Source organism: Corvus cornix, chromosome 14 (assembly GCF_000738735.6).
Source record: "Corvus cornix cornix isolate S_Up_H32 chromosome 14, ASM73873v5, whole genome shotgun sequence".
In the NCBI taxonomy this organism is placed as follows: domain Eukaryota; kingdom Metazoa; phylum Chordata; class Aves; order Passeriformes; family Corvidae; genus Corvus; species Corvus cornix.
Genome location: NC_046344.1, coordinates 9,305,288 through 9,331,232, shown reverse-complemented (window position 1 = coordinate 9,331,232; position 25,945 = coordinate 9,305,288). Strand labels below are relative to the sequence as shown.

The 25,945-nt window shown below is 40.1% G+C and overlaps 1 protein-coding gene across 1 annotated transcript in view; it reads left to right on the top strand.

The window, feature by feature from the left end:
- The first annotated feature begins 5,387 nt into the window (after nt 1-5,387).
- Nucleotides 5,388-25,945, top strand: part of CPPED1 (calcineurin like phosphoesterase domain containing 1) — a 39,768-nt gene continuing 19,210 nt past the window's right edge. The window contains exons 1-2 of the mRNA XM_039560516.1: nt 5,388-5,501; nt 15,610-15,828. Coding sequence (XP_039416450.1) covers nt 5,438-5,501; nt 15,610-15,828 — 283 coding nt within the window. The 5' untranslated portion in view covers nt 5,388-5,437. The remainder of the gene's footprint in view (nt 5,502-15,609; nt 15,829-25,945) is intronic.

Sequence of the window (25,945 nt, the reverse complement as noted above, 5' to 3'; positions counted from 1 at the left end):
TCCACAAGAGGATTTATTTGCCTGATTGATGTACAACTACCTTTTGCACTTCAGAAAACCTATGTGGAACCTTGTCATTTCTGTGGTGTCAAACTCCACTCTAGCAGAAGCTACATCTTTGCAAAGTGGTATGACAATGGTTTCTCTTTCACAGTTTTCTTGTAGTCACTCTTTTTTTTCTCAAAGTCATCTGACGCCACTGTTTCTTTATATCAGTTTGTTATATCCTGTCAGATGGTGATGTACATGTGCTTCTGAAAAATGTATTTGGTTAAAATTTAGGTTAAAAAACAAAAATTTCCCTTTTCTGAAAGAGGATGAAATCTCTTTATAGAAGGAAAGAAAAAGGTATCAGTTTTTTTCAAAACACCCAAATTGCTTGTATGTCAGCTGAAATGTAAAAAGGAGTTTTTCCAGTCTGGAAAAAAAAAAAAATGTATGCTTTCAGTAAGGAAACAAAGAGATTCATCCAGTACATTTGCAACACCTTTTGGGTTAACCAATGTAACAGGAAAAGACAAGTGCCCTTGTTGTATGTCTAGTTGAAAAATATCGAAGTGCTCTGATTGTTTATTGAATTTTAATACTTGAAAGATTGCTGCTTCTTTGATTTTTTTGGCAGAAATAGCAAGTGTGGTTAATGATCATCAGGGGTTGTATTTTTTCTTAGTAAAATGTCATTTATCAGCAAAGGAGAAAGGAATCTCAGAGTCATGCATACAGATACATAAACTAAATATTAATTTTTCTTCCAGGTTCCAGGTTTTGCTTATACATTAATGGAAAATCTATTTGTTTAAAATAGAAAAGTCCAACAAGTCCAAATTTGAGACCAAGTTGTGAAATAAAAGCTTTTAAACCTAGATTTTCTTCTTAGACCAGGTCAGTGTATACCTGAAACCCATAGTACTCTAAAAGCATGCAGATATATATGTGTATATATATACTAAATAGTTTCTTCAAATCTATTTATATTCCTAATTCCTTTCCATTTGTAACTGGACAGGTCTTGATGAGCAGCAGGAATCATAATCTTTAGACAGAGGGCAAATGCTGCACAATTCTGACAGAAAAATTCTGGAGAACAGTTAAGTCAGGAAGTTCTTAGTTCAAGATGAGGTGGCAGTCAATCACAAATATTCTGCATCATTTTGGAAATGCACACTTCAACTAAAACCCTGATTTTTTTCACTCAGCTCCAGCCCTGATGGACTCCTAGGCAATTTTTCTGTGTCTAGCAGTTTCAATACAAACCCATGACCCAAATATCCATGATTTTTCAGGAATAGACACTGAATGTATCAAAGATAAGCACCAGATCAAAGAATTCCTCCTAGTCTGGCTCTCTCATTCACTGGAGTCTTTACTAGTCACGACTTTCAAATTTGCTGGTAGCCCAGCTCTCAATCATTCAATGAAAGGTGCAAGTTCTCAGCGTAACTGAAAATGAAATCTCAGGACAGGGAATTCTAAAGTCAGAGGCACCCTGAATAAAGTAGAATTCTTCAATATTTGGGAGCACAGAAAATGAACAAGACATCTTAAAAAATGAGCAGTAGCTCCAGATAGAACCTGTATCTGTGTCAGAAACTGGAATTCAGTGTGCAAAACAAATTGAGTTAAATAGTGTATTTAACTCATTACATCAACTTTTATATCTCTCATAGTTACAGTGATTCAAGGAATATATTACAGGTTTCTTGAACAAATGAAGCCTGCCCACACTAAATGAGTCAGATAAAAATCAATTACACTGTGGATTTTTAGCTGTGGAAATAATCAATGTCATCATTGTTCCCTTCCTAGCAACAAAATATTGGTCCTGATCAACCTATCCTTTTAAGCTGGTTTGTGCTAAACATTTTTAACATTTTTGGTATTATTTTGTGGGCCCTTTGAAAATTGAAAGCCATTTGGTATCAAGGCCGAATATTATCAGAGCCTTTTTTTTAACATTTCTAGCACTCTTCAGTGCAGTAATTCATTTTTATTGTAGTAATTATTTTTTGTTTGTATTGAACATCCATCAGACCTTAAGTTTTATCATATTCTGTAATGTTTTAGGCTCAGATTGCTAAATTTACCTATAATGGTGTAGCCATCCTGGAGTCTCACTCTCAGCAATGGAGCAGGACATAAGAGTGTACTCGTATGAGATACTACTGTAAGTTTGCAGAACCTACTGATTTTTATCCATTAGCTGTTCTTGGGGAAGGAGAGGAGCTGTATCCTATGCCAAACCTTCCAAAATGTTGCATCTGCTGTGAATGGTGTCCTGTTCAAGGACTTAAAGGGAGAAGAGATTCATGAAAAACAGACAATACATTGTATGCACCATTTATTTTCAGCATGAGTAAATTGATATTCTTTCTAAACAAATACAATTATGTGTGATCCTTTTTCTATCACCAGGTTTTATCAATTTCCATTATTTTGTCTAACTTATCCCTCAAGGACTCATATCTATCAGCAGGCACTGAAAACAGATGTTGATACTGCTGTGTATGTTGTTTACACCTCCAACTTTCATTGGATTCCCTGAATTCCAGATGGCACACAGTCATTCTATTCTATATATAAGATTAAAATGGTTTCGTTTCAAATCTGCATATCTGTCTGTGCTTTGTAATTTTAATTCCAATGTCTAGAGTAACCTTGTTATGTCCTTTTCACCTTTTGTACTCTTCAAGTTTTGCTGTCATTTGCTGAGATTAGAAAAAAGATTCCCCTTCTTCAACCACTGCTTTGACTATTTTGCTCTTTATTTGAATTGCTCAATAGAGGTAGTAAATTTTAGAATAATTTACTTGTTTTATTAGTATTATATCTGGATTTCTCAAGGTGCATAGAGTCTTACTTTAAACTGCAGTAAAAAATAAAGTAGCATGTCTATTACTGGATTTTTCGGAACTTCCAAGAACTGTAAGTGTTGGCAGCATGATCTAAAGCACGCTCGAGTTAAGTCTTACAAGATCTGGACTCCACAGATCTGCACTATTCTATTCACAGTCCTTACTAAGCTAAACCTTATATAAGAATTTTATTTTCAATGCCTGCATTTCCCACTTTTAATCTCTTATTTTCAATATACTGCATGCCCTCCCAGAATGGTACATTTCCCTCTGTATGCTCACATTAACTTTATAAAATTAGTAAAAATCTCAATTCACACTCTATAAATAAGAGGAGACACGTGCTACTGTAAAATATTTATTCAGTGCCATTATATTCATGACACTTTTTATAACAAATCAAGTCCTATGACAAAATTCTGATGCTGTATCTAGGTCTCATTTGGAATGAGTCCATGAAAATCTATAATTAAACCAACATAGATCAGTAGTAACTTTGAACGACTTAGTCATAGTAAAATGAGTTTAGCTGTATAGCGTTTGGTCCATGAGCTTGGCTTCAAAAATGCATACTTCAAATTTGGCAGAGTAAAGGAAGCAGGAGAGAGCTGAATTCCCTCTCCTGAACACACAGTCCTGATTCTCAGTTCTCACGTTTATAAGCAAATGTTCCTTTATTTCTGCAGATGAAAACACTTCTGCACTCAGGCTGTAAAATCACAAGAAAATGTGTTTAAATTACAAAATTAAAATTTCTCATGGCCTCCTCATTACAGTAAGTAATGCTCAAGGTGATCTAAGATGAAGGGATTTCATTTGAAGAGGAGGCAACATAGGCAGGCTGCACTCACCATCATAATCACCTAGAAAGAGCTGAGCACCCTGAGGCTCATCCGTGACCCATTCTGCAAAGACACCAAATACAGTACTGACAACAGAGTTTTGTAGAGGAGAGCACCCTATACATGTCTAGAAAAAAAGAGCTATGAAATTACAGATTTAGATGAATCTAGAAGATCTTACGATCCACATCTCTGCCAGGTCTGATTCAATCTTTCAGACATGCATAACTTGACAAGAAACATGGTTGCCTTTAGCAACACATCCAGGTTAAGTAAGACAAAGGTAATTCAGCTGCTGGTAACAATCTCATGTCTTTGTGCTCCAGAACCACACTATGCTGCCTTGCCAAAACAATCTACATTTTTTGGTCTGCTCTTGATGTTATTTCACTTGCAAAATTAATCCTGAGTTTAGCTGAAGTCATGCAGCAGTCATATATTCTGGTTTATAGCTGCTCAGCCCTATTAAGCAGATGAGAAGAAAATGGAAAAGAAAAATAAAAGGTAAAAAATGTCTTTGCATGACTGAGCCAATTGTTTTTATATTAGCATGAGCAGTTCTACCACGAGACTGTGATCACCTCTTCCTATGATGGTGTTGGGATATTTAGATAGGCTGCACCTGAGACTTAAAAATGCACTTTAGTTTTTATTTGCTTAATATACCACATGCTGCCTCAAAAGAGGGGAATTGACAAAAACTACTTAATAAAAAAGACTTCCCCTAGCACTTTCCATCTAATGATCATCAAGCAGTTTACAAGGAGGACTGCAGAAGCTGTTTTCACTTGTGGATAACAATACCCACATTTTACAGATGGAAAAACCATCTAGCCATAGGAATGCATTTTAGTTGACAGTATTAACCTCATCTAGCACTTTGCTGCAGATTTCACACGATGAATAGGAGCACTCAGAGCTCTGCATGTTGCACCATTCAGAATAGCGGGGTCCTGGCTGTTCAACTGGGAAACTGCAACCGTATTGTTGTTCCTGTATGGCTGGGTCAAAAAGAGATTCTAGGTCAGAAGAGATGAAGAAAACAGTGCCTTGTAAGGGTCACCCATATATTTCAGTCATCACCTCACTGTGTCGCTTGCTTCTGACAGAAACAGGAGCCACATGGGCCCCGGTCTGTGCCCGCCACAGTGCCCAGCCATGGGCAGGACAGACCGGGCTGGGGACACTGACAGCAGGGAGACGCTGGGCCTTTGCTTTTTCTGCATAATTTTGCCTTTTCTTTTTTCAGCTAGTAGTTGCTGGTGACACCTAAATTCGGGAGCACGTTTAAACGCTGAGGAAACCTGACCAGAGGAACAACCCATGAAGGAACAGAGGAAGGCTGCCAATGCTTTTAGACGACACCGGGTCGCTTCAGTTCGCAGGTCAGGAACGAGCTGAAAATGACGTAATCTATTACTTTATTATAATTCATTTAAAAGCCAGCACATCTTCGAGGCAGGTTCCACCCGAAGCCGCCCCCCGCACATGGCGGGACCGGGAGCCGCCCCGCAGCACCCCCCGTTCCCAGGGCTGCCCCAGGGGAGCCGCTCGCCCCAGAGCCGGCCGACCCCCGCTGCCCGACCCCCGCCGCCCTCACACCAGCCCCCAGCCCCCACCGCGGCCGCAGCGGCCGGGCCCGCGGGGCCTCCCGCCTGCGCCAGGCGCCGCCCCCGGCGGAGGCGGTGCCGCCCCCTCGGCGGCCGGGCCCGGCGGTGGCAGCGGCCGCGCGGGGCCGGGACGATGGCGGCGGCGGGGAATGTGTTCCTGAGAGCTCGCGGCAGGACTCTGACCGCCTTCCGCCCAGGTATGGGGGGCGCTGGCCGAGCCGCGCCATCGCCTGCGGGCTCTTCCCCCCCGCGCTGCCGGGCGGGAGGGGCGTCCGGAGGGAGGCCCGGGGCTTCCCCGGCGGCGGGAGGAGCTGCTGCCGGGGAGGGGGAGGCGTGGAGTGCCGGGGCCTGGGCCGTCTGCTGGCGCCGGGGAGCCCGTGGTGGGGAGCGGGGCTCTGGAGGCACTGGGCGGCCGCAGCGCAGACGGGTGCGGGGCTGTGGCCGCCCCGCTGCCTCCGCTGTGCCGGGGCGCGCCCGGAGCCACCCAAGTTTATCCCCACGCTCGGGCTCCCATAAAGATGCCAGCAGTGTCCAACACTGGATTCGTTTTAAAATGCTTGTCCGTGCTGCTGAACCTGGTGTCCATAGCCTGTGAAACTGTTGGCGCCAGCACTGTGCTGTCCTGTGTTGGTACCTGTAGGGTGACCTAACAGGTTACCGCTGGGTCACTGTTCATGGTGCTCAAACGAAAGGCAGCCGTAGGGTGGTTCACAAGTAGGTAGGATGCTGCTTTCCCTGGGGTGCTCAGCCTCGCTCAGGGTGAGGGTCAGCAGCGCAGGTGCTCCCCTGGCCCTGCCCCGCTGTGCAGAAGCAGCACTGCAAACCCTGGGCTGCAGCCAGCCAAGGCGGACGTGCTTCCACACCTGCCAGGTGGGTAAGGGAACGAGGCCAAAGCGAAGGCGGCGGCCGCCTGTGACTGCTGGTTTTTGCCAGTGGCTGGACACAGAGGAGCGTATTGAACGCGTTGAACATCTCAGTGTATGCACCTGTTTGTAAAATTCCTCCAAGGATGAAGGTTCTACAGTGTGCTGAAGGTGTTCAGCAGCACAGCGAGCTCTGTGTTAAGAAATCATTTCCTGTGGCCACGCGTGGAAGGTCTTTTATTTATCTGTATTTATGAATTTCAAATTGTATTGGTTTGGTGAGGTCAGCAAGGCTATTAAGTCCCAGCAATTCTGTGGTCTTTTCTTGGGTTGCACTGGAAATATTTGGCTTTGCTTGTTGCCAAATAAAGAAAAATCACCAACTCAGAGCATGTGAAGTATATGTATACAGTCATTCTGGCAACCTATTAATTGCAGATGGTTTGGTTGGTTTGGAACAGAATGCCTAGCATTTGCTGAGGGGACAGATGGCAGACAAACCATCTAGTTACATCAACTGTATAGTGAAATTTTGACAAAAAGAGTGTTCAACAGCAGTGTAAAATTTTCTGAATAAAAGCTTTATCTAAGTACTTCTTGAACATTTACTTAAACATGGCATTTGGGAATCTGTTTTCCAGGTGTGCTTCTTTCTCCTGAAGTGTCCTTGTTTGGAATTCTTTAAATATTAATTAACACTTTTCTACCAGTTGGTTGTTTTTAATCTTGTTCAGGATTCGTTAGGCTATCATAGTCCAGCTACCATCTTCGGGTGCAATACTTTTTGTAAATAATTTACTTGGCCTTTTCTCAAGAGGCTAAAGTGCAACACAACATTTTAATAACTGAATAATTGGGGGAAAAGAGAACCAAGGGCTGTTAAAACTGAGGCAAATGTTCATGCAGTGTAAGATGAACATCAGTTCTCTGTGTTTTATTGCTTTCCTCAGTCTTTGGGTTTCACTTCTGTTAAACATGTATCCACATAAAGCATTTACTGCCACTGCTATGGCTTGTCACACTGTTTCTTTTTAAAATTTGAAAGCCACTATTGAGAGCTAAATTTCCTTTTTTTCTTACTACCCTTTCTGCAAAGTCCCTCTTCCACACCCTCTCCCCTAATAGTAATTTGTTCAGTCTGCTTTTTGCTTAATGAGGAGGTTTTACCTGTAACCTGCTGTAATCTGCCCTTGGTATGGAACATGTGAATGAGAATCTGGAGGTGAGGGATTGAAATTATCCATATAATCAATGAAGCACAGTAGTAAACAGTGTATAAATACCCTACCTTATTGGCAAGAGGCCTTTATATGCTTTGGCTTTACTTTTTAAAATCAATTAGCTCCCTTTTCTACTCATGTGAAATTTTGCTTCAGCTGTCTACTCCTTCTATTTGTATTTTAGTGAAGAAACAGGACCATATGTTTGGGTGAGTGCTGTCTTCACCACTTCTCTCCAGAAGTCAGGGGGTTATTTTGTTTTGGTTTATTATATATATTTTTTTTGGTCCCAAGTATGTCAGTAGCATGCTGTGCAAAGAATTTCTGTGAAAGTGGAAGAACACTTTTTTCAAGTAACTAAACAAGTGATACTCCTGTCAGTTTAACTGGTTGAGAAGTGTCTGTTTGAACCTGTCTTTTGCTAGTTTTAGGTGATGGTTCCAAAACCTTTGTCTGGTACAGGCGAATCACCAGTATTGCATCCTCACAATCTCAGTTCCATGTGTGATTTTACGTTTCTCTGTCATGCCTCCCTCACCAATCTTTTACATATTCTCAAAGTTTATTCAGTTGTTTCTCATATTTTCATTTTGCTCTGTTCTGTATTCCTTTCCAATCTCTGATCTTTTGCCATTTTTGAATGTCGAGGTGACTTCTTGGTAGTACTTGCTAGAACTCACATGAAGTTGGTGGTGTTTTACCCATGTGCACTATCCTGTACTTTTTTGCATGAAGTTCATCCTTTTTTGAACAGTCCCTGAATAGGAAGTCTCTCCTCAGTTCTTCACAACCAGGCCTGATTCTCATGCTGCCAAATGGCTTAATTTTAGCAAATTCCACTTCCTCTCTGTTCAGTTGCTGTGACAGATTGTTTTGAGTTTGTTGAACAGTATATAGGTCCCAGTGCAGATCCAGGGGGGGCCTGTGTGTCTTGTCCATTTCTGTTTCTCTTACTAGTTTTCTGTGCATACAAGGACTTCCTTTCATATTTCCAGACAGCTTGGCTTCATTAAGAATCTTTGGCAAGTAACTGTTAGATGTGTCTTGGAGATGGGATCAAGTGGATTTCCCTTGTCCCTGTAAAAGCTGTTGATTTCTCTTTCTGAAGAATCAGTAAACACAGTGGCTGCTGTCTTGGTTAGCATTTCCATCACTTGTCTGTACAGATGCTACTTTTGCTCAGGAAACCCTTTTAAATGTTGGTGTAATAGTGACCACCTCCGTGTTCCTTTGGAGCAAGGGCAGTTTTAAGGATGAAGTAACTCCCCAGGGGTTCACTGGTTTTCACTTTTGAGGAGTTCTATGGATGCCACCTAATTGCATCCATAGAATCCCACCACATAGCACTAAACCACCTGAGTGGTTTTTTAGTGCTATGTCTATTTGTTGAATCATCTACTGGTATTTTGCTTTGAGACAGATCTGATGTGCTGTCAGGAAGAATTCTCACATTAGATCTTCACAAGTTCCCTCACAATACCTGTAGATGCAAAAATGTACCTTATTTTTCTTCTTTTCAGCCTTTATTTTTGGATGCATCTTGCATGTCTGGAACATCTGTTAACCCTAGTGAGCATCTGGCAGGCTACCTGCTCCTAATTCCCCTACAAAGTGCTTTTTTAGTTGTCAGATTTTTGCTGTTTCCAGTTCTTAACTTTTTTTAGCTTGACTTCTTGGACTTTAGTATCTAACCATCCAGCGTATAAAATCTTTCCTGTTCTTCTTATTTGGATGCTTTAGCTTCTCAAAGGATGCTGTCCTGCTCTTACTAGCCTCCTTATGGCTGTTACTTAAGTAGTTTAGACAATCTGGATTCTTTCTGATCTTTCTGAAGTTCTTAGTAAATGCTGTGCATATGGTCTGAGCCTCTGGGATAGTGTCTTTGAATAGTTTTCGTGCTGCCTTCAAGGATTTTTGCACTTTTTAAAAGCATCATAATTATATATAATTCGCCTCCCTTTGAAATTAAATACAACCGCAGTTGATTTCTTGCTTTCAGAGGAGTGTTGGATCTTGGCACATTATGATTACTGTTCTAGAGCTCTTCAACAGTAATATTTTTGAGCACTGATCAGAACTGCTTCCCAGTTTGCATATTCCATTCCCAATACTGTCTCCAACTCTCATATGAATTAGGGAAATTTTTACGTGGGTTTTGAGAAACTTTCTGTGACTTCACCTTGTCATTATGCAAACCACCCCCCTTCACACCTACAGTTCTGGGCTGTAAAGTTTTTGTAATGAGTTTACATGTTAAATTTGGGGGTGGGCATAAGGCATGACTAGAATTTAGATTCTGTAGCCCTCAGTACAAATAAACTGTGTCTGAGGGGGCATTTCTTACCTTGATAGTTATCTAAGAAGTTTAGAAGTATGTCTTGAAAACAGTAGCACTGTCTCATTTATTTGAGAAACCATATTCTGTCATTTAGTGTTTCTACTGACAGTATTTCTGTAGTACATAATTCTGGAATAATTACTCTTTAAAAGGTTTTATTTTCTCTCTGAAAATGTACTTTGATACCTGTTTTGAAGGGGTTTTTCCCCTGGCGCATAAAATTGCACCTTTCACGGCGGGTTGCCTTGGTCATTCAGCAGAACCTTCAGTAGTCATATCTTTGGTAGACTCTTGGGTACACATGGAAAAGGAGCTGAAAGAAATGCACATTTCTTCAGACTGAAATCTTTTGTATTTAGACATACAGAAATAATGAGTTTTCCAAGCTGTATCTATTGATAATATTTTAATATATAACAAAGAATTATTAAGAATGTAGTGCAATTCCTTTATTGGTTTTGAAGCTATTTCAGGACTGAGAGTAATGAAAACAAATTGTTGCTGTTTGTGTTGTCTATGATGTATACATACTGACTTCACTTAAGAGATTCCATTTTCCTTCCTGCATAGAGCTTCTTTGGAAGCACAACCAAGGTTGTGCTTCCCTTTCACTTTCACCCAGAAAAAGTCACAGGCACACTTTGTAGGCAAAGATAACTCGGGGCAGGGAACCATGTTCCTATTTCTGCTGTGCTCTGATTTTCAGAGAAGTGATATGGATTCTCCTGTCAAACCCAATGTGACAATGAGGGCATTTTTGTGTTTGTTACTGCCCATGGTGGACTGAGCAGGCACTTGGAGATGTGTCCATGTCCAAACTCCTCTGACACAGTAGTGTCTAAAGAGGGACTATGGACAGGAGTAACTTTCCATAACTAAATTGTTTCCATTAAATGCTGCAGAGTGTAGAGGAAGAAAAACACCGATATACTGTTGAACCCAATCAGTGTACTTACAAAAAAATCCCACCACGGAAATACTGGAAATCTCACCCGTACCACGTGCCTGACAGAGGCCAGTGGTTTTTTTGAGCAATCTCAATAGATGTGTGTTTGTGGTCCTTGGAGATGGGGAAAGAAAAGAAAGGAGAAACTAGGAAAAGAAAAAAGGGGAGAAATAAAGGCACAGCAAGACATTAGCTATTGTCCTTTAGAAGTTGGGATATTCGGCTGAAATCCCACCTAAGTCCTTGAGGTGTCTTTTTGCCTGTGATCACAATACATGGCTGAGGTTTTCTCTGGTGAATTGCTGCTGACTACTTCGGTCCTTCACAGAATTAATCCTTAGATAAAATTAGAAGCTGGCACCATTTTTCAGCCAATGCTGCTAAAAATACATTGCATTGATCCTCTATCTGTACTTTGATATGCATGGGAGCAGAAAAAGAGTAGGAAGGTATTGAAACTGAGGCATAACAACATGTTCAGAAGTTGGACTTCTTCTGTGGCGATCAGCTGTGCTTTTAAGGAGATCTGGAAGCAATACTGATTTGAAATAGTTTTCTGTTGCTTGGTGTGTAAAAGCAGCTCCACAGACATAGTTTGTCCTTCAGAAATGGAAACTGCATGTACGTCAGTTATTGGAGAAGTCTGTCAACTTTGTTCTGCAATTGTGTTTTCTTTTTGTTACGGTAAATTCTGAAAGTTGCAAACAGCTTCAATGTCTATAGGGATGAAGAGCCAGTTTTCGGGCATTCTCAGCTTCATTCGATTTTGTGATGGGAGAAGGCAGAAAAAATTATTAATGGAATCCTAATGTTCTGTTGCTTTACCTAGCATGCACTTCGTCTGATACAACTACATAGCTCATCTAAAGGCTTGAAAATTGAAGCTCCTAGTGAGAAGGATGCTTTTATTGTTGTTCCCACAGAAGTCATTTGCTACAGTTGAAGGGATGATAGCCATTGTACATGTTATTTAATTGAAACCTTATGAAGTAGCATCTGGGACCTGGATCATGACTAGGGGATTGCTGCAAAAGCAGCTGTTGGCCCTCCCACCACTTGTGCCCAGTGGTGTTTGTTAGTTCCCCTCTGCCAGACTTTGGCAGACCCCCAGCATGGGAGCAGAATGATTTTGCTGAGCACTGTTCTTGAGATCCAGTGCAAAGACCAAAGGGTTCAAACAGGGGTTTGTGGTGCCTGTCTTACGGGGCAGACGGGGTTTGTTTGCACAGCCACTGTACCTGTTTTGTGGTTGCCAACAAGCAGCTGGTGAGGGAGAAAAGGAGGGTATAGAATAATGATCTGAACAGGGTCCATTGAGAAACCATTTAATTGTAAGGCAGGAGACTTATGGATCCGTCTGTGGTAGCGGAAGATGCTTTTCCTATCTGTTTCTCGTTGCTACCCTCTTACCATATTGGTTTGTTGGAAGAGCATTCGTGCAGGCCTAGTCCTGTGGTTTTCAGCAGAATTAGTGAAATTGCACTAGTAGCAACACTTGAAACTTTAGCTGGACTGGTGTTATGGCTTACACAGATAAGGAAAAACTTGCAAAAACAACTCTGAAGACAGACCAGTGAGGGCACTTTAGAGTACCTCCTGGATCAGCTGAATTCAGAACAGGCTTAAGATTGGTGCCAGGTGCAAGTTTGCACTCGTGGTGTTGTATTAATACAACTCTCATCATGAGACTCAGTTTTTATATTTATAATACTTTATAGTAATTAAAGCACATCCCTGATTTTAAAGAAAAAGTTAAGTTGTAAGTTTAAACAGTGTCCTTGCATTATTTTGTTCCCATATACTTTTGTTTCATGGGAAACAAAATCAGTGAATACCAATTGATCAGTAATAAGCTAATGGAATTTGGTTTAAGTACTAGGATTATTTGTTTTTAGTGTTTTTGGTTGGAGTTACCAAATAACAAGACAAAGGTAGAAAATATTTATTCAACCTTACTGTTACTTTTGTAGCTATTTGATGAGTTATTGAATACCACAGAAACAGCTATTGACTGAATTATTTGACTAAAACCAGTTAATTAAACTAACATTTTAAGTAAATGTTATTTATGTAGCCCTGATTCCTGGCTCTCTTCTGATGTCCCTGCTTCACTTTCTTCATTTTATCTTTTTCTTTCCTAAAGGAGAATATAGCATATACCTTTGCATCATTTTCAGTTCCTTTCTTTTTTCACCTCCTATCTCCTTCCTTTTCTCCCCACTCTTCACCACCTCCACCCCTGCATCTTCTGTTTCTCCTTTCTTCTGCCATTTCTTGATTCTGTCTGTGTACTGAACTTCTCTTTTGAAATTCATCTTATCAGTCTCTCTCTCTGCCTCACATGACCATCACTCACCCACTCAAACCAGAGCATCTGTGCACAGTCTTAGAAACATTCAGGTACTTAAAACCTAGAGAGTTCCTGTATTGGCATGAATATAAGTAAGGAAAATAAAATATCCATGAAACATGTATTAGAATAACCCCTAGTCTGGCTTTCCCACCAGTTCTGCATCAGCTCTGCCTGCTCCCCGACAGTGCATTGTCTGCTTGCCAGATCTTTCTATGTTCAAGTATTATATAAAGCTCCCTGTTCCCTGGGACCTGGTTCAGCCCTGCTGCCTGTGCCAACCAGCCAGGACTGCTCCAGGTGCTCCAGCTGCCTATGGCCACCACTCACCATTCCTGGGGCTCTGAAAGGGTAACACAGTCTGTCCATACTTGAGACACAGTCTTTAAAAACAACTGCTAGCTCTTTTGTTAAAGTAGTTTCTATAAAAATAAATAAATGTAAATACATTTTACTTAGGTTACTATGGTAAAAATACTAGCTTCGGATTAAACAATACAAAACAAGTATATTTTGCTCAGCGTTGATTTATCAGTACTGTCTATAAAGTTGCTGGAAAAAGGGCAGGTGTTAGAAGTCCTGCCATATTGTTCAAAGATTTGATCTTTTTTCCCTATTTAATGAATAAATTGTGCCACTCCTCCAAACCAAGTTCCTGTTTCAGAATTTCCCTTTTTACAGTTTTGTTTTGTAGAGGTCATAAAGGGTTTCTGATGCAAGCTTCCTTGACTGATATTGTTCCTATAGCTTTCCACTTATAAAAACTGTAAGTTGCACAAACAGTGCCTTTGCTGCATCATGCAAGCTGCTTTTATGGCAGTTGTATTTTTTCATGGAAGTCATAAAAGAAAAACCTAAATTACTTTGTGGCATTCAACTAGTTCCATAAGGTTTCTACTGCAAACTCATGGATAGATGGATCATTTCACTTCCCTGAATAGTTGTGTAACTGGAAGAGTAAATTTTTTTTCAGAATTAAAAGCCGATGAGTGGCTGGAAGTTTCTGCCTATAAAATACGTGATTATTATTTAGAATAAGTCAGTGCTGGTATATAAATAATTTTGTTTAGAAATGAAATGTTAGTTTAACTAAAGTGCAGAAGCTTTCATTTGGCAAAATGATCTGATGCCATAGCAACAGATGACAATTACAAGCAGCTTTTGGGAGTTGCCTACATTCCTTATCCCTCACTCCAGTCTATCCATATCCATGGTGCAAGAGATGAATTCTGAGCTCTGTTTTCTAACCTTCCTTGAAAGAAACACACTCCCCTTTTTGCCAAGTGTGAAGCTCCAGTTCTGGAGCTTGTGGAAGGAAGTCAAAAGTACATCCATGTGGTGGACATGCTACTTCTCTACTGTTACTGGAAGACCAGTTTTGCCTCAAAATGAATTTCAGATTAGACTGACATGATATGAGAGTATATTTGTGGATTATATTTTAATTTTAAATAATTTGCTGTATCTTTTCTTTTTCGAGTCAACTATAGATGGATGTAGTCAGTGAGTTTTTAACAGCTTAAATTCTGTTTAAAATACCTCCAATGACAGTAACAGTATTAAGCCAAATACAGCTGTCAAAACTGAAATATTCAGGTTGCAAATGAATGCATATAGACAGCTGGAGCAACCACAGCATACTCATGTTTGTACTTCAATTCCAGCTTGGGACATAAGTCTAGGAAACAGGCTACCCATTTCTGTTTTAAATTTGTAGCCAGCTGTTATTTTATTTGCCCAGTGTTGAGATTTTTTCTTCCAAATGTATATATGTATATACATATATACATTTCTTCCAAACGTATATATATAGTCTTACATATATCACCCTTTGTTTGTTGTACTTGGTAATACAATATTGGAGAAAGAAGTATATGTAAAATGGTATCAGCACAGTTTCTGTCACACTCTCTGCCTACACTGACTCTACCAATGGAAATTTGTTTCTGAGTTCTCACCTTTCTGCCATAGGTCTTTGGAGCAATTGTGGCAGCAATAAATTTGGATTTTCATTGTTGCTGCTAATTCTGGTGTTGCTGGGTTTAGTGTTTGCTGACCTTGGTCCTGTTGAGTGGCTTCAGTTCTAACTGAATGTGCTACATCCAACTTTTCTCTAAAACGATAACACCAAAAAGCATATAACTCCTTAATATGAAAAGAAAAAGTCTACTGGAACCATAAAATGTGAAACTTGTGTATGTTTTAACTTGTTAATTAAAGAAGCAATAATTGGAGTCTTAAAAGAATCAACTGAAATCTAATGTTACACACTTGTGCTGTGTTGTAGTCTTGTAATTTCCAGCAGTATTTGCTGAGTTCTTCACATACTTTTCCTCTAATCAGTCTGTAATTACTATGTCGCATAATTAGATTAATATACTTTCATTTATTACAACTACACATTAGAGGAAAATTTTGTACTTATGCCTTTATATTTGTCCTGTATGAATGAGTACAGAATTCTGTACTTACGTTAAAGCAGCATCAACCTACTGAGGTGAAGAACAATCAATTTAATGATGCGTGGAAGCTTTCATTCTCTTTTAAGTGTCTCTACTGGGTTTTTTTTTCCTCTTTTGTCTTCTTAGATGCTGAGTACCAATGGAAGGGGCCCTTCTACTTCATCCAGGGAGCAGATCCTCAGTTTGGACTGATGAAAGCTTGGACACATGGAGACACTAATAATGGAGATGATGAATGGGGAGAGGAGATTAAATTAGCAGAGCAAGCAGTGCAAGCTGTTAACAAACTAAACCCTAAACCCAAGTTCTTTGTGCTGTGTGGGGACCTTGTCCATGGAATGCCAGGTAAAGCAATTAAAACTGCCAAATTGAGGTAGTAACTCCTTTTTTTTTTTATATTTCAGATTGGCAGTCAGGCTAATTTACTTGACTTTACTTCAGAATAGTCTTTCATAAGTATCATTAGTATTAGTTCCTGTTTTGGGGGAAAAAAAGTGTGATTTGTAGATGATTCTTGAGATATTATTCTGATTTCTTCATCTGACTTCCTGTAGCATTCATCTTAAGGCTGTACTCTCATTAGTTAATTGCTTTCTTTTCAGTAGGAAATTTTCTTTGAAATAAAAGTCTTTCTCCTAAACAAATTGCTTTGAGATGGCAAAGAAGGGCTCTAGCCATTGGGGAAAAATAATGCCAAGAAGATAGCAAAAAATAGATACGGCTTTTTGAGTACCTAAAGTGAGTAAAGCTCAGAAAATTCTCTAGCTTTCTAGTGCTTAATAAATTCAAATATTTAAGTTTTTAAAATGCTAAAGGTAAGCGAGTTCAAGCTTTAGCAATTCTGTCCTGTGGCTGTGGGACTCTGAGCTCAGTGTGTTTCTGTGTACACTGAGAGGAAGAACAGCAAACCATCCAGAAAGGTGAGTTACAAGAAAGATAAGTACTTCTCTTGGAAGTGAAGTAAGTGGTGTTACCTGCTTACAAGTGGTCTGGAAAGCGGATCTAAGCACAGTGTCTCACATTTGTTAGCCCTCATAAGCAGCAGAGCTGCAGACAGCCCTGGCTGTTCACTGCCAGCACCACAATCCACCCAGGGAGCCTGAAAACATCCTGTGTCTTGTGCTCCACTCTGCTTCACACGCCACCTGCACCTGAGGAGCTGCTTCCCAGCCCTTGCTCACACAGCAGGGGTTTGAGGACGTTGGAGACCTTTCCCTAATTCCTTCAGTGTCCCACAATGTTAATTTTAAGACTTTAGCTGTCAAATTGATTGACAGTATTTATAGGCTTTCTTTTGATCAGAACACAGTTTTACTGAAAGAGTGGGAAAGTGTAAAAACCAACAGATTTAAGCTTGTTTGAATCTACTGTGTAACACCTCAGTAGCTTGATCATAAAGTATGCCATGATGCAGTTTTATTGGCTTCTGCGCTTCCATTATTTGGGAATCATCTGTCCTTCCTATAGCAGAGTTTTAATAAATATTTTGATTAGGACTTTTAATTTGTGTAGGCATTCCAAATATTTTGGTTTCAGTATCCCTTGTAAGAGGAAGAAAATTCAAGACAATTAATGGGTGTTATACATCCTATTGAAAAGGATCTTTCACTCAAAAAATTTAAGTAATCCAGGAAGCTGAGTTAGTTTTATTTTACCTAGATATTTCTCAAATACACATAAAACAGGTCGAAGTTCTGAGTAGTTTTGTATCTTTTGACTTGAAACAACATTATTCTAAGGGTTCTCTGTTGGCAGAGCTAAAGTGTGAACTAAAGAGCCAGCAAATCTTCTGACTTGCACTGGGCACTCAATGGCTGGATGAAGTAAATAAGTCTTGTGTGGCACTTTTTGTATTTGGTTGGGGTTTTTTTTCTAGCGGTGGTTCTCTGTAGTCATTATTGTCCCTTTTGCCAGTGTATGTCTCAGACTTGGTAATGTTTTAAATTAGGGCTTTGCAAAACATTAGCATTATTCATTTTGCTAACACACTTGTGAAAGAAACGGAGTGGATTGTACTGGTGAGATCACCTACATTGTGTGATAGATGTGCTGTGCCTTGTATAAATATTTGAAGCTGCCTTGTGCAATTTCCAAGAAATTGAAAGAAAGAGCAGTTCATTACTCAGTAAACTTAAGGGTCTTTTCCAGGCTAAATGATTCTATGATTACCTCACTTGAGCCACCATATTTTAACTTCTCTAATAATTTCTTGTTGATTGAAATTATGTTAATAGTTTTCAAGCCTGTGTTATCATGTAGTTATATAAAGTGGTTCAGGAAATGCACTATTAAAAGGAATTGTAGAATATTCAGCTGGAACAATTACTTATTTCATTATTGCCTTTGTGTTTATACAAATGGCTTGCTCTGCCATGTGTTGATAAACATACAAGTACAATTTAACCATTAAGTTGTACATAAAAGTACAATTTTACAGCCCTTTTTCTTTCTGTCTAAACGGATGACAGAGCAAACAGTGAATTGCTCTGTGGTGCAGATACCTGTGGCTTAACAGTCTTGGATTAGTTGCCTAGAAGGACAGCTTTTTAATCAATGCCTGTCAGTAAAAAGGGAGTGGGCAACACAGATCTTCCTCTCTTCTCTTAAAACATTTTATCATGGACAGTAAAGTTTTTGATGGGCTGTTTTAAAGCACATACTGTAGTCATTTAGCTTAACCAGTGTTGAAGCCTTTTGTAGAGGAACTCCAAGAAATCTTAGAATTCCAGCAGCTAGAAGTGATGAACAGAATCCTGATCAGCTGGGAAGCAATCAGGCACAGCACTTGGAATCCATTACAGATGTCATTAGAGCAACGAAGTAATCATACCTTGGTATTTAGCTGCTGATTAAAAGTAGTTTGTACTCTGAATATTATTTCCAGAAGTTTTTCTTGATTACATAATCAAGAATAGGATATCTATTCTTGGTAACACTAATATTGTGGTACAATCACATCAGGAATTTCAAGCAATACCTTATAGTGCAGCTATGTCACTGAATACAATTTCTATGAAATAGATGCTTATGCTTGGCTACACCATGACAGTGAAGGACTTCCTTCTGAAGGCATTTAGTATAATATAATTTGTGCATCAAGTATAATATAATTTAGTATGACAAAAATGGTAATCTGTAAAATATTGTTGATCAGATAATGTGTTTATTTCACTGCATTTTTCTAAAACTCTGGAAATCTATTTCTAAAAGTGTTATTTTTCTCATATCAAGTTGGAACCTTCTGCTTTGTTTTATGAAAGCTTCCCATATTGTTCCATTACTAATACACTCCGAGCCCAACAGTCCTGTTCCAGTCCAACGGCCAGTTCCTCACCCATCTTGTTCTCCACTCATCCGGACTGCAACATCTCAGCTCCACAGCCCTTTGATGATTATAGAGCAGTGCCTCACAGTGACATCAGTCAGCGCTCTCAGTACTCTTGGATTCATCAGTCCCACAGGATGGCTTGGCTTGAAACTTTCCAGGAGATACTCGCTCTGTCACCAGCGTTTCCTCTGCTCCTTTAGCTCTGGGAGAACATTTCAGTGCTGGCAGGCAAAGGAAGCTCTGAGTACCTGTGGCTTGTCACTGCCTCATGCAGCAGTGGGCTGTATTTTCTTTATTATTTTATTGCTAAAGTAGCAGTAGAAGCTTTTGCTGCCCTTTGCTAGTTTCAGCCCTCAGAGCGCTTTTCCTGACAGCAGCCCTGCATACCCAGGTACTTTTTCAGTACTCTTCCTTTCAAGTATGTCTTTGGTTTCAACTCCCTTTAATGTCCTTTTTTCATTGGTTCTCAGGCATGAGTTCTTCATTTAGCCAGATCATTCTTGTTATAGTCTACATTTTTCTCTCTCCCCCTGCCTTCCCTGAGTATCCAGAAGGACCATTCTTGAGTTAGGAGGAGCTTGTCTTTGAAGACTTGTCAACTCTCTCGAACTCTTCACCTTTCAGAACAGCCTCACACAGGATCGTGTGGCTGATCCCTGAATAAGCCAGTCTGCTGTCCTGAGGCCCCAGATGTGCTCTCTGCCTTTCCTACTCCCCTTGGGATCTTGAACTCCACCGTGGAGACTGCTACAGCCAAGGCTGCCAGGATTAACATGTCCCCCAGCACTCCTGTGTTTGTGAGTAGTAGGACCAGGAGAGCAGGCCCTGGTTGGCCTGTCTGTGTCAAGGGATTGTCGCAGACTGCCTCCTGGGTTCCAGACCTCCTGGATTGCTGTCAGCAGGCGTCAGGGAGGTTAGTATCCCATAAGAGCTAGGGCAAGTTGCTCATAGGAGAATTAATCCATTCTTTTGCCCTTTTTGGGTGGTCTGTAGCAAAATCCCACCTTTAGTGGCTGAGCTCTTCCCTGATCCTAACTCAGGTTCAATGAGGCTGGTGTCTGTTCCACAGAATAGTGCCCTCCAAAGGTGGGGCAAACTCCCTCACCTTCTTTCTTGTCTGCCCTTCCTGTTCCAGTTTAACATGAACATTGTGCTTCCTTCTCCATCCCATACCTGGAGTGCAGATTGGTGTCCAGGAAACAGCGTCAGCATTTCAACACCTTTTGTTACAGCAGCAGAGAATTCAACTGTTGGCAGCCAAGGTCACCCTGCTGAAGCCACTAAGAAACACAGACTGTGAAGCTGAGAATCCAGCAGTTATTTTTAAGTGGCTGAATTCCTTCAGGGGAAATTGTTTAACTGCATTTTTTTTAATGACACTACTGCTGTCAGTAACTTGATAGTTCTAGCCAGGAAAGTTATTTATGTGATGTATTTAGACCAGGTGTTTAATTATTTTTCATTCATTGTTCTGGCTACATGGTAGAAGAGCAAGTAAGACAGCAAGTCTCTTGCAAACTTACCTAGCCCTGACTGTAATAAAATGTAACTGTTTAGAGACTAAATGAAACGAGACTTGTCTTATAATGTGTACAATCACAAAAAACCTGCTAAAACTTGATTAAACTTGATCTGTTAGCAGTGTGCTAATGGATCAGTGAGCAAGTAATGTTTATGCTTGCAGTTTTAAATTCATTTGTGTGTATATGTAAATTACAAGAAATCAAAATCACTGGAATTGACTATTATGGTACTTGAAATACACTGTGAACACTTGCACTAATTCCTTTAGTTAATGTGAAGGTATAATAATCTCTAATATACACATTCCCTACCCAGGTCATGCAGTGCTCTCTAATCTCACATCAGCCTTTCCTGTCAATTCAACCCAAGTAGTGACATATTTCTATTTTTTTTCTACCTTTGTTTTATATTGTTAAATTTTTTTATCAAGGGGTTTCAAATCATTACTTATAACATGTTTCAGCATTTTTGCTTTTATAAATGTATCTTTTCTAAATGGAACAAGCTAAAACATCTGATTGTTTCAATCAGCTTTACAGAGCTGCAGTCATATTTAATAATGTTTTCTTACTGTTTCTTGATGTGCTTGCTGTCTGTGTCTCTCACGCTCTTTGTTGGGCCATACTTGGATTGTAAAATCTTCCAGGATTGTGTCTGTTACATATTTTTATGTTTTTGCTGTGCCATCTAATGTCTGTTTCAGGCTGTGAGCCCAGGCATGTGTTGTTACTGTGAATAGTTTAAACAGGAGGTGACAGAAAAGGCCCTGACAATAGAACAGCTGAAAACAGAGGTGCCCAAGCTATACACAGCTCATTGCTGGTGTGTTCGTGGTCATTGAAGCACTGCAGCCTTGAGAGCTGCCAGAAGATTACTTTGTGTAATGGGGGGAAAAAGCAGCCAGGCAGCCATGCAAGGCCCCAGAGCTGCAGCAGCTTGGGGTGCTGAAAGGTACAGACTTACCTTTGATGTCTGGCATCCTGTAAAAAGCAGAGTCATGAATTTGGGAAAGAATTGTCACTGACAGAATCACTGTGAGACTGCAGGAGATGCAAGTGCTCTCCCTGCCCCGGTGTCCTTCTTCTTTCTCTCTGCCTGCTTTCTCTGCTTCAAGCACTGAGGGCCCCTGCCTACAGCTGGGATTTGTGGCTGTCCTGCTGCTTCCAGGGGCCCCAGCTCTTCTGGGACATTCTCTGGTGCCAGCCAGCTCCCCCTGCCTGCATGCTGTGCTCTGTGTATCTCTGTGTGTATCTCTGTGTGTGTGTGTGCATCACTGCTTTGCGTTTTCCCCTGCGAATTCGCACGTTCCGCTAACGCTCCTAACTCCTCCATAAAGCTCAGTTCAGCTAATTACAATTTTGGGCAACAGTATGTTCTTTATGTGAAAAGCAAAACTGCTGGCTGCATGTCTCCTCAAAATTATATATCCTATCCTGTGTCCCATGCAGTGTTTCTTCATATAATAAAACAGGCAATGATGTGCATCAAGCTTTTTAAAAGTAGGTGCCAAATGTTGGGATTCTGAGTTCACATTTAGACAGCAATTAAGTGACAGGTTTTCAAATCAGTACTTCTCCATTTGACTCCTGCTTGACAATTTGGTGATCAGAATACAAGATGAGATGGGCATACTGGCTCTTACACAATTAGTCCCTCTTATGCCCTGTGACACGTCTGCAGAGGGGAGTGAAGTTATTTATGTTCAGAATAGACAAGCTGCAGAGCTGAGCAACATCAGAGCTGATGGTTCCGGTGACCAGACAGCAGTATGGCTTCATTTCTGTTTATAATCACTGTAGCATTTGAAGCCATCCTCTCTCCTGGGAGAATCACTAACTGACTTACTGTGAACTTCTTACCCATGCCCAAATTTGATGTGCAACTGCCATGGTCCAAAATACTTGTCCCTTGTTTCTGTTAAGTATGAAGTGCCTTAACGTGACTCCCTCCAAAAGTGTAGTTTTTATAGACACTAAATCTTAAGGCATAGGCTTCAGTGTATATTGCAAACATCTTACAGGGTAACTCTGAAAAAAAGTCTTTAATTTGCTTAATTTTCTAAATTGAGGAAAGCACACACCATAGCAAATGTTCCTAGTCAAAGCATTATTGTTTAAAATCTGTTTGTGAATGTTCTGAATTCTCTTACTTAAAAAACCATCTTGGGCTGGTCAAGAAAGGTCAGTGTATACTTGGTTTGTGTAAGAGCTGAAGTTGGTACCTCCCAAGAAGTCTGACCTTATGGTAGTCTTATGGTCCGGGATCCACTAAAAATGAACATTGAGGAAATGCCCAGTTTTATTGCGCTTGATAAAGTCCACAGTCATTTGCCCATCTGTGTTCTTCCTTGTTAGGAAATATTTCCCAGCCCTTTGCTGTACAGAGTTGTCATTTTCAGCCACTTTGCAGCCAGCTGAGCACTGTCCTTGGCAAGGTGGGTGCTGCACTCGTGCTTTATTGCGTCACACGGGACTGGCGTGGTCACACTGCAGGGACCGAGGTGTTGGGAGCTGGAGATCTGCTGCTGGTGGATTTTGCACACAGGATGGGATACAAATGTAATGTTGAAATCTGCATGCAAATGCACAAGCTGCCATTTATACATTTGTGAACTGAATAAATTACAGAGAAATGTCAGGTCCAATTCAAGTTCTTAATGCTATATACAGTGATCTTGTAAGCCATTCCATAAAGGAAAAAAATCTGTGAACTGCTTTTAATATTGCTTTTAAACTACCATTAAATAACCAATTTTGCTAAAACAAAGGATCATTAATTTAAAAAAAAAAATGGCCAGATAAAATTAGGCTGCTCTCCTAGTCCTTAAGTGAGGCAAGTACATAAGGAGATATTTTTTAAAGTTTTAATTTTAACTAAAAATGTATTAATTCTCAAAAAATTCCCTTTCATATCTAGAAGGCAAGAGCATGAATGCTGCTGTTTGGTTTGTCTGTATAACAGGCATATGAGCAGGTTAAAAAATAGTGTCTCAAAATATGGTTCCAGCTTTAAAAATGGCTGTAAGCATTTCACCTTTACTATATTTGCTTTTCTTGCCATTTGAACTGGCTGCTTGTTTGACTAACAAAAGGTATTTTTTTAACTCCCAGCAGCGTGGGACAGCTGGGGAGGAGGCAGCTGTATTCCAGTGTCGCTTGCAGTTTCAGCAAAATTGTCAGCTAAATCCAAATTCCTGAATCTTTGTCAGTGGAGATTTGTAATAGAGCATGAAGTAGAAAAGACACAGATCGACTTTTTAGGTGCAAGGCAGAAGCAGAGGCTTTAAAATGTTTATACTGAATCAAAGTATAGGTGAAAGTTCTATTTATTTGAATGCAAGATAACGTCTATTAATATGTCACTCCCTGATCAATAGGGCAGTGCTTAGGTGTGACCTAATTTCCTGACAATAAACTAGCTTAATCTAAATAAACTCACTGCATCCATTTCTTCCGCGATTGTAAGCTAACTCTGATATGCCTGGTAGGATGGAATCCAAACCAAAATGACTCTTGACTATTTTCTTCTCCAAACTCTTACGCCAATGTTAATTAATAATGTCTAAGAATTTGAGTAAGTAGCACGTTATATGTTAAACATCTAATAATAACTGTTTAAAGAAATGTCACTGTGGTTGCATAAATAAACATTTTGTAGTAATTATCTGATTCTAGTAAAACCTAATGGAGCATTCAAAGCCTCAAACAGCTTACTGTGAAATTAAATTTGCTCTAATCGGCCCAGAGTAGGGAAGCATCAGAGATCTCCATGCACGCCCGACAGGGTCATATTGCAGAGAAACCACTGGGCTGGCAGAAGCAAAAGTTTCGTCTTCAGCAAGTATATATTTATTTGTATTTTAGATGACATCTATACTTAAACTTAGAAATCTGATTGGCAGATCGATATCTCTAGATACTAAAATCTTGGAGACGTAATGAGTTACACAATTTTCTCAGATCTTATATTTTATGATACAAGTACTAGAATCAGTACTAAAAATCTAGTACAAGTACTAGATCTTTGTATTAAGTTTTTTTAATCAAGTTTGGTTTTGTACTGTAGCACTGAGAGGTTTTTTCCTGTTTGTGATGACTTCATCAGAAGCACAGACCCAAAGGCAGTGATGGCCTGTGCTTGCTGTGACAGCTCTGTGTTGCTGGGAGATGCGTAAGGATAAGAGCAGAGTTGAGCTTAAGTGAAGGATAATACTTGTGGAAGGTATCTTTTCAGCTTTATACCGCTGCAACAAATACTTATTTTCACAGCAGAACATGGAGCAGTAAATGCCATGAATTAGGTTGTTAAGTGGGCACCTGTGTAGCTGGCACTCAGAAAAATGTCAGCATTTGCAGTCATTATATTTAATGTTGTGCACTGAAACCAGGAGCAGTTGATCCCCTAATAGGCTTCCTTGTTCAGTTTGGGGTTTTGTCATTGCTTTAATGTAATAATTTTTCATTATTAGCTTAAACTAGAGTTAAAATTTCTTCTTGTTTTAATGCCCAAAGTTATATTATAGATTTAATTTGTGGTTTCGTGCAGGGAAATTTTCGTGTGATCACTTTTTGAGTCTCAGTGTAGATTATTACTTGTTTCAAATTTACTGAAAAAGTCACTTACAGCTGTAGACAAATGAGTATTCCAGATTCTGCTTTTCACTGGAACTAATGAAATGCGGTTCTTTGTAAGTTAGACTGAGTAGTCAGTCAGTTTGTTCAGCAATGAATATAGTCATATTTACATTATTTTTAATGGCATAATTTTTTGTTCATCATAAAGTTGTCTTTAGGCTATTTGAAGATTAGAAATATATATGTCTAAAGAAGAGAGAGGGGTCATTTTAGCTATTACAGCACAGACTAAAACAAAAAACCTATTTCAGAACATGACCATAATGGATTTATTAAAATGAATCCGCTTATTCTTGCATGTAATAATTTGGAATGATGCAGTGTGTTGCATTAGTTCATTCCAGCAGACACCAGAGGGGAAGCTTTTAAGTTTAAAACAAGAAATGGTGAAGAGTACCAGTAAGACTGAACTCGGTGGCCAGAGAGGTCTTTCCTTTCTATGCAGTGCCCTGTCTATTATCACGTTTTAGCATCCTAGGACAAAAAGAATGTGGAGACCGTAGTGTGTCATTCTACTCATGGTCCATAAGAGAATCACTGCTATTATGGGATGATCAATTGTAAACAGATGAGTAGAGGGAAGAGTTTGACCCTGGCAGTCAAGAGGGGTCACCCATATTGATGGGGAAGGGCAGGAAAGAAGAGGGGTGGCACAGTGAAGAGCAGTGTCAGAGCTCTGGGGTAGGGAAGCTCCATCTGCATCCGTGCTCTGACGGGATGCTGTGGATTGGTATTTTGAGATGTGTCAAGATTAGAGCTCAGATTTATGTTTATGTTAGTGCATAGCAATCAGATGCAACTGCAGAAGGAGCCTGGAAGGTACAATGTGGTGTTGATGATACCACTGGGTTTGGACCTGTGGTGTCTTCCAAGTGACCAGGGCACCAGTGGGGCTGCCCCTGGGGAGGGGTCAGCAGACAGGGACAATGTAGGATCTTGCTTGTAGCCCTGTTAATCTGGAGCCAACAGCCAGGTA